The 10500-nt window shown below is 30.7% G+C and overlaps 1 protein-coding gene across 1 annotated transcript; it reads right to left on the reverse strand.

Annotated features, from left to right (window-relative positions):
- Positions 1-460: 460 nt before the first annotated feature.
- On the reverse strand, positions 461-679 carry LOTGIDRAFT_120200 (hypothetical protein; the record flags this gene model as incomplete). Its single annotated transcript, XM_009058184.1, has 1 exon — positions 461-679. A coding segment is annotated over one exon (219 nt), but the record flags the coding sequence as incomplete, so codon positions are not given.
- Between the last annotated feature and the right edge of the window lie 9821 nt (positions 680-10500).

Consider the following 10500-nt stretch of genomic DNA (forward strand, 5'->3'; position numbering starts at 1 on the left):
AGGATTTTGTTGAAGCATTCGCTGAACGGCAGCATAGTTTCCTGCCTCGGCCAACAATTCTAAACCGACTGCTGTTTGCCTCTTCCATTTCGTTCTGAAAAAGAAACAAATATTGCTTTTATTTAAGGTGGTATAAGGAAACTCTCTTATAGAAACACTGGCCTAGGTCACAAGTAGGGACTGTGAATTACAACATTGGAATACATCAATTTGATAGAAAATTACCTACTTCTGGGGAGATTCACAAGATAAACAAATAATTCGGAAATGCAAAGCGATTGTTTCAAAGGTAGAATCGTATGCAAAAGCAATCGAACGCCATTGTCAATTCTTTAATAAGTAAGCTATCTTTAAGTCGAAAACATCTGTCATCTTTTACTGCAAAATTATTCACAGGTATCAAAATATTTGCAATGATAAGATGAATTTATCAATCCTTGAAATAAATGTAGAAATTTTCCTACCTTCTGTTCTGATACCATGTTTTTACTTGTGTATCTGTTAAATTTAATTTTGCCGCCAATTCCATTCTATCTTGTACACTTAAATACTTCTGACGTTCAAAAGTCTTTTCTAAGGAGCTAAGTTGATGATCGGTGAAGGCTGTTCTGGCTTTACGAGGTTTTTTACCTTTCAGAAGAATTGGTGCATCTGAATTTCCACTTCGATCATCATCATCGTCATCACTAATATCTAAAAAATATAATGAAATGCAGGATAATTATTTGTCATTGTTCTACCAAACATCACCCCAATGCTTTGCCTTTCATTTACTTCAAGAACAAGGTGGTTTCATGACCTTTTTCAAGCAGCTTTCTCAAATTATGTGATTTTCTTGCTTTGTTGATTGATTTTTTAATAACACATTGTTTTGTTACGTGTTATGGAAATCGCGTCTCATCCTAAATCAAGGACAAATTTAATTGAAAATTGGGATTGACTTTAAGCATCAGAATTTTTCAAAATAAGAATACGATGCTAACGATATAGAAAATGAACATGTGTTATAGCCCGAGGCTACAGATAAAAACAGCTAAGTGTAACAAATGGTAGTGATGACTTCCACAGATAATGATATTTTTTTCTTGTTCACTTTCCTTAATTACTATTCATTAGATGCTCTTTTCAAGCCAATTAAATGATTTTTGTGACTTTGTAATTCCGTTCGTTGATTGTATCATTATGATTATTGGAATTGATTGTTTTATGAGAGACTAGTTAGGACAAGCGTGTTATTTACAAATAGTTATATGAATGACAACGACAGTTCTGATTTTCTTCCTCAATTAATTATTTGAAATAAATATTGTTTAATATTTACTGTATCTTACCATTAGGTCATGATTAACTAGATTTTTTCTTTTGAATTAAAATTAAAGTAAATCCCGCATTATTTTTAAGGCGCTCATTTTCCTAATTAAACAAAAGCCCCTTTTTGGACTCTCCAAAAATATCATTGCAGGGAGTCATCAAGCGCCTCGCTGGGAATCGAATCTCTTGTTTATTTTAATATGAGTTCAACTCAAATATGTTCAACTGTCATACTAAGTATAGGCTATTGTATCGAACCACGACTTCCATTAAAAATGTGACTATATCTTTCATAGTTGGTTCAAAGTTCATTTCAATGTATATAGTTTTTTTTAATTATAATATTTTGTAAAAAATTGTTATCAATTACCTTGCACTAAAACAAGAAAACCGTCACATAAATATTTGATTCATTTAACAAAATTTTATTTATATTTACAAACATATATTGGCGTTTGATAATACCTAACAAGAGCTTGTCAAAATATTTGATTAATAAACATCTAGATTAAATTGCTAAATTTTATACTTGTATGAAAAAGACCCTATTTTTATATTTCACAGATATATTTCATGTATTTAGCATATTTTAAAAAATGCCTTAAAAATCATTATTATTATATCATATATTAATTGAATAATTAAATATTAAGAAAAAATTGATGAAAATATTTCAAAGTCAGTTCTTATAAAAAGAAATATAACAACAACAAAACAATATAATTTCATAAAATTTCCATAAAAATGAAAGTACCTAAAGATTTGTTTAAATTATAAAAAAAAATGATAAAATTGTTTTCGACTTACCTACGTCACTGTCGTCTTTTTCGGGTGAATTAATGCTAAATCTGTCTCTAACAAAAGCCGATCGTTCTGAAATTTGCAGAGATCTCGGGGCTTTAGGAAATATATCATGTCTTTCATAATCACCAAATGTAGGTAATTTACGTCTATTTGTATGTGGAGAACTTAGAATGTCTGTGATTAAAAACGATGGTTTAGGTCCTGGACGAACAATTGGTTTCACTATTTCAATGGCTGGACTTGTGTCTCTTGATTTCACAGAATCTGGTGACATTTCACTTTCAGATGGTTGTAATCTTTCTTTACATTCTGCCTCTCTATCTGTAGCTTTCTCATGCCGCTCGTCCTCACTATCTGAAGCGGCAGTAGATTTAGGTGAATGAGTTGAAGGTGATCTGGGACGTTTTCGTTCAACTGTATCCATATTGATATCAGGTGCGTGTCGGTATCCAGACTCTTTTATAAAAATTTCATAAATCTCTGATTGAGTTCAGTACATTACAAGCAATTTTCTATCAAAACTTCCACTTAATAATTTTGCACATAAAACTTAATCAGTCCTTTAAATTTTGTCGGTAGGGGGTCCAGATTTTTACCGCTTCAACAATTTTCCCGCAGAAGTCAAACTAGTATTATAGTTAAATGCACTCCGATACCCTTTTGTGTTTACTGCACCGTTGAAATGATGAAGTCCTCTTACTGCTTCTCGCTTCAAGGCTCGTGTGTGGTTCACAGTTTACAGGTAAACCCCTCGCCTGCTGTGTATCACCTTTATCATTTACAATTTGATTTGAAAACGACAAGCGGATTACCTGGTCAATTCGGTCAGATTGTTGAATTTTGACAGGTACGTCGGTGTTCTATTGTGCCAACTACTCTTGTTAGCGATGTCATATGTTTTTAATAGACGAGAAGTGGATGTGGAATTGATCTCCTTATTCTTATTTGTGTATCAAATATTCACAAAGGTGTCAACAAGATATTCAACCAATCGCTATATGTTATTTACATTGTGGGAGGAGTATGAATATTAAATGAAGTAAATGCTCGGTATTGATTGGTCGATATAAAGTTTAGACGTGACATATTGTCAGTAAATGGTAATAATGACTAACAATTGATTTATATGGTTGTAAGTCAATGAGGCGTCGATTTCTTCAAATTCAGACAATAAAAACAATAAAGTTTGACGAATACTGGTAATTACTTCACAGAATTAAAACAAGATGAAATCCAATATTCTTCAAATGGTCCTTTCTCTTGTCACAATCAAATAAAATAGATTTAAATGTGGCAAAATGCGGAATTTTCAAGGCGATAAGGGAATCTGGGTTAGTAATAAAAAATACCGTGAGTTTCTTTTCGTAAAACAGCATTTTCATTTTCATTCCAACCAAATTCGTTTTTTCTCGTCTTTTTGAACATCGCAATTATATTTTTATCGCAATAATTCAGTTTTTAAAAATTAATAATTAAAATAGATTCTAATTTACAAAGCGTTATTTTTTTTACCGACAACAGACAAAAACTAATCAGCAATTAATTAAATTAAGAAAATTGATGGGGCAAGAATTATGGTTGAATACATTATGAAGTGGAACTATTGTTTGTGTAAATACATTGACATATGCCAGAAAATAATATGAATATATTGACTAACGGTGAACGACAGGAGATGGCGGCAAACATCAAAAGAAATTGGTCTATCCTAACGGTATTCGCATATTGTAAAGTGTTTTTTATGACTATTCAATGTTAATTTAAACATATGGTGCTAATATTATAATAATGAGATTATAATAGTGCCTTCTAACATTGACAAATTATTGTCTTTAATTTCTATTATTTACATGATTTACTACAAGAGAAAATTCTCTGTAATTCAATTCTTCTACGTTTGATAAATGATTCTACAGCACGGAAGTCTCTTTCACGTTGTTTCTAATTATTGTCAGGTAGAATAATTTTCAGGTGTTACTGTTTGATTTTTCTCAAAATGAAACGAATCAGAATTTTTATGATTATTACTCAATTCAAGATAAACACTTATCTATAAATATTTTGATCACATTTTATTTCTTAAGAAATTAAAATAAATCAAGAAATTCGAAAGAAACTAATTCAAAATCTTTTCTTTTGTGTTTAATACCATTTTACATAATTCAGCAAAAAAGTCACCAAAGAAATACTTAATTTATTTACGTTTAATCCCATGTAATACAAAAATAGGTTTTTATTTTAAAGTACATAATCTAGATAAAGACTTTAATTCAATAAATCATTTTGAAATAAAAACCACTGTAAGAAATAGTGTTCAAGAAAAAGGTCGATGTCTTAAGGTGTAAACTCTTACTGTAAACAGATTGTCAAGGTGTAAACATATTTACTTAATAGTCATTAGTCTTTAATGTTTGTATTAGATATGGTCTACAATTCTAACAATAATGAGAACTTACATCAAATCATTGATTAAATATCTGGTTTCCAAAACAAAACAAAAATATGCATGTAAAACTTAATTTTACGAAATTACTTGGACTTTTCGAGTTTTAATGTTTTTGCTCACTGCAGGAAGTTATTTTACAATGTAGTTTACTGGCACACTGAACATCTTGAGAAAGGTCTCTGATAGCTATGTTGTTTACTTATATTTAACTGTTTTCATTTCAAATACGATTTCAATTGAAGGTATAGAGCAAGCAGTTTGAATAACTTTACAGTGTATGTACAGTTAAATGGACATTCCGCTTTTTGTAGGTCGAAAAATTCTTTTGCTCAAATTTGTGAAAACTATAAACCAAAATCTATGGAAAGGTATCCCATAACGTATCTGAAAATTTTAACTAAAAAATCCAGCCGTTCTAAAAAGATCTAAAACAAATTCAGTTTGATCAAGGAGATACATAGATATTAATATCATACTTTAGAAATATTTTCAGGTATAATTTACGACTTTTCTGATAATGAAAATGTTTTGCAAAAAACAACGGAATGCCTCTTTAACTGTTTGCCATTACGTAAACTACATCTCTTTAGTTGAATAACCACATCGAAAATTAAGTTAGTTGATTAATTGCACCTCTTAATCACTATATAATATCTATATTTCAAATAAAAGTAAGTCTTGATTTTTAATTAAGATTCGAACAAAATGTCATAAACCAATGAAGATAAACACAAATAAAAGATAAGTATGATACATAATAGATGAGAGAAATCTTATGAAAATAACCAGGTATCATGACTACTGGTCATCAGAGACTAGGTGAGAAACAAACACTCACCTGGCTCTTATAAATAAAATAACACACAGTATCAAATTACTCATAAATAAACTGCCAATCTCTACAATATTCACTTTTTTTGCCTTCACTTTGGCTTATCATGGGTTATCATTAATCATAGAAAATATGAATAAATAATCAAATTTTGTTAATTATCTCCCTTATTTCATTAATTACCCCCCTTACTAGATTAATACTATCTCTTACCTCGCATAAAAAATACAATGTATAATTAAATACCTGACAAAGTTTGAAGTGTGAAAAGAAGGATGGAACTGATATCTTTTGTTCATCGCGGGTGTCTATTGAATTTCTTATAATTGTAGTTTCAATTATCAACGAAAAGTCAAAAACCCGAATTGACAGTGCCATTAATGTACACGATAAAAAATATAGTCTTTGTCACATTTTTCAGAATGGACTAAAACTACATTTATATAATTATAATGCATGTGGAAATATAAGTTCGCCCTTCAGAGGGATAAAGACGTAACAATCTATATCAACTCAGTGTATGGACAGTTTCAAATTCTCATAGGACACATTTTGACTGATATCCTTCAAATTATAGTGCTATATGAAGTATAATGTATTTTGCTGTGTTATGAATTTGCGCCAAGATGTCAAAGTTCCAAATGAAGGAAAGGTAAAATGCTAATGCATATCCAGCATCAATATCAAAATATTTTGGATTAATTATAGGTGTCCTACATTTTATACCTGAAGAGTGCATTAGAACCTAACACCTGTCATAAACATATAGTAACATCAGTTGTCATTTATTAAAGGGTCGACTTATAAAATACCCACAACACGTTAATAACGTTTGGTTATCGACTGGTTTATATTTATATCATACTCATCATTCATATCATATACCCAACGATAAGTAGTCTGTAGTCTTATTGTCCCTCGTGTTTGTTATTGCCAATGCAAAGTTTAATTCTACCTTGTAACTTGAAGGTCAATTATTTTGATACAAATGTTCTCCTCAAATCTTAAATTTGTTCGATTCTACGCCCAGTCGTTGGGCGAGATTCCAGTCAAATATTTAATTCAATGATTGCAATATGGATCCGAGACAACAATTATAATAAGTAGGTAATCTTTGGCATTTCCGTTGATGATAAGAGGTGACTTATCAGTTTGTCACTGCACCATTGTGACAAGACCACGTGACCACGAGAATACACCATTCACTTGATAACTCTCACAATGTTTTGTATTCAGTTCTCCTTTGTGGTCAAATTACTAAAGGTCAATAGAATTTGTATAGACTGCTTTCAGATGAGCACAATCAACTGGACACTGCATTGTCCACTCAAATGTTGACCGACAGAATTGAACATCATTTTATTTTCAAAATCAACATAGATTAATTAGATAATCTAATGTTAAAGGTTTTACAGTGGGGCTTAAATTGTAACCTTCTCACTAGATTACGTAACCTTCGACTTAGTATGAACAAGTCCGATCTTCATAATTTTGTTTTAATCAATGGTATATTAGATTTGATATTGAGACTGAGAACAGATTGATTACGTTCATTGTGACAAGAATGTTGAGTTGAACATCAAATGGTTACAGTGGGAAATGTAAATAAATTGAGAACATCAAAGGTGTAAATTATCATGTTCTCAGAATAACTAACTAGCATTGTAAAAAAAAACTTAAACATTATGATTAAAATATGAATTGTTTGTTTTTGGAGTATTGACAAACAAATTAAAGAAGGTTTATCTGTTATATGTGAGGGCAATGATTCTTCTCTGTTTTATTACCATTCTACTCAAACTGTATAATTGATAATGAAATTTGAAATGAAAAGCAATAGCAACATATTTGTTCAGAAATGAGCTTCATCAACGAAAAATATACTGACAGAATCTGAGATCAACTGAATTTCTTACAGCTTCTAGCTATTGCCGACAACCAAGATAATATTTGGATTTGATTGCCTCTGAGGTCCAATGATATGTTATGAAAGTCGGTAGGTAGGTAGGTAGATGACAAGTTAATGTTCGCTTCCAGCGGATGCTGATATCGCAAACTAGGTAGTTGTTGGTGGTCGTAGTAGTTGGTAGTTGGATTGGTTAAAATTGGATGATTCTGTGTTGTTGCTTTGGTTGTTGATTCTTCGTTAGATCTGGTCGGGTCGAATGACACGGTTATGAAAGTCAACACGGACCCACCTTTATCTATACAGAACGGTCTGACCTCAAGCATGACAAAACTCTGTTTAGGGTAATTAGTCAAATTGGCTCATTGTTTTGTTCAAAAGATATTAACCCATTGTTCTTGATAAAGACTTTTAACTATAACATTATCTGCGAATGAATTATTTATCACTTCTAAATGCATGAGTGTATTTAGAAAAATGGTTCTGGCGTACAAAAAATTGTTCTTTCCTGTGAAGAACTTAACGTATGAAAATTTATCAATATTGGTAAACTTAGATATGTTTGTCAAGATGAATACATACAGGCTAGTTTTTAATGTTTTTATTTTTCTTAATAAAACAGTTTTGTTGCTTGGTAAATTATTTCGAACATTTTCAGGGTATACCAACAATTACTTGAACGAAAATAGACCCACCAAAGAAATATAGAAATCATACACCAACTGATTGAAAATAACTGTTCACTTGAATGCTGAACAATTGTATTGATGGATGATCTTGATAACATTTGCCGATTTTGTTAAAATTAAGTTGACATCGTGTTTGGAACAGATCATCATGGTACGCAAAAAGCATGTTATTTGTCACACATCATGGTTAGGCTATTAGTATGTTTAACATGGATTGTGAGCTGGATTGCGGTCTGTTATAGGAGTTAAATCTTGGTGTTCCAATCTCCATTGATTGCCTTAGATAGTCAATCAAATCGATATCATCACAATTTTGGCCCTATAGTACAATGTACTCCCAAAGATATGTTAAATTGAAATTTCTTACCACTGTTAACAGAAAAACATGTGTACTTTTTAAAAGTTTGTCAAAATGCCCTGGGAGAAGTGCTAAGGAACCTAAGTTTACTCCAGACAGATGTGTGTTATAGATTATTAATAATATTGTTAATATTGTATCACTGTCCTTTATATTTGTTAATTAGATATTAGATATCAAAATGAGATATTACCACAATGATTATCATTATTAATATTAATAACCCGATTAAACGTTATCACTATCTTATATCAACAGTTCATTAACTTGCAACAGGTCTGGATGTTCAAAACTTAGTACACCAATGACAAGGATCCCTGACGATTGAGTGCAAAGAAGTGCAAAATCGAGTCCACTGAAAAGATAGTTAGCTGAAAACCATATTCCAAGTAACTGTTCATATAATCATTCTTCACAGGTCTGATACAAACATAAAGGGAAATGAATTTCAAGTTTTGTACATCAAAACTCATTTCCTAATAACCAATTCCATGCTTATTCAGATATAAAATATACGCAAATTTATAATTAGTACCCAACCATTGCAAGACTAGAACAGATGTTTAAATGCCCTCCAAAAAAAGAGAGTAATACTGAAATTAGGAATCGGAAACCAAACTGACTATGGTAATATGTTAATATCTAATGATTGAAAAGAGAAAGGAGGTTTCACAAAGATGTTGGAAGGATCTGTTATATTCTGAATGTATGTGCGTGATAAGAGTTTGATGATTGACACTTAAGCGATATATTGAAATTAATTTTGACTAATTAGTGCACAGGACACGCAATACTTTCAGTCAGGAAAATAGTAAAGTGAGAATTAATTGGAAAATTTCACGCCACAAGAGATTTGAAGATGTAAATATTGAGGTAGAATGTCTGTGTTTTATTGTAGAAAGTAATGAGTATTTAGAATGAGTTCTCATATAGTATTAATAACTACAGTCTGTTAATCAAGCCATGTAATAACTACCTGTCATATTCGAGGCATTAAATACATCAGTTGAGGCAATTTATTCATTATTTAAAACATCAGCTGAAGAGATATTTTACACCCTGCGTTTAATCAACAAGGAGATGTATTAAAAATGTCCTTAAAAGGCTGCGAAAGTGTAACGGTATCTTTACTTCTGTATAATACGAAAGAAGGTACTATGGGGAATTATACATGTATTGCGATCGGGCCTTAGATTTACAGATTAGCGATTGTCAAAACCACTAAAATAAATTAATAATATTGTCCACCGAATTTATGTTGTATAACAATTCTAACCATATAATAATCTTAAACGATTCCATAATGCTTTCATCATCCTTCCGGAAATCTGACCCCACTCTTACTGGATTTTTCAAACCTTCGTTTGTTTCGTAGAGTTCACTTATCTAATACGGTTTTGATAGTTTCACACACAAGGTCATCAAAATTCTACTTATCACAATGCTCTAAGTGAACAATCCAACTCTTGTTATTCTACTAAGACATTCCAATTTATTTATTTCTATAGAAAAATTCCGAATATATGAATAAATTATAGCTTTCAATAAAATTGTATTTGATTTTCCAATTATGAACAATATTTACTTATTAAGACTTAATTTCATTTGGTTTTTGCACTTAATAATAAAGGTGAAAATGAGAGGAATAACTTACTGGGGATCAGGAGAGCTCTAAGAATTGGCTGTATTCTATATGGAGAAGCTTGTAGGGGATCTAAGAGGTTTAAGTTATTGAATATCGATTTTAATAATCTTTTCTGATATTTTTACTCCTTTGACAAATAATAACAAGCTATAAATGTCCAGATTCTATTGTTAATACCATGTTATTATCACAAATTATTACTTTTAAATGAAGTCGATTGACAATAAGGCTGCTTAAAGTATGTATATCTTAGAATATGAACAAGTTTCTTATTGTTACTAAAATACAATAAAGACTTAAATCTGGTGAATTATCAATAAAATAGTTACAGATTAGAATGTTAATTTAATTATTTCTACATATGTTTACTGGTGAATTTTTATTAGTTTCAAGGTGGAGTTGGGGTTGAGGAATTTCTACTGACTACTTTTTCTCCTTAAGCTTGACTATATAAGTGTATTTCTAAATAAACATTTGGCTTACAGCGCTTGTATACGTTTTAATTGTCC

The sequence above is a fragment of the Lottia gigantea genome (assembly GCF_000327385.1).
Source record: "Lottia gigantea unplaced genomic scaffold LOTGIsca_33, whole genome shotgun sequence".
Taxonomy (NCBI): Eukaryota; Metazoa; Mollusca; class Gastropoda; family Lottiidae; genus Lottia; species Lottia gigantea.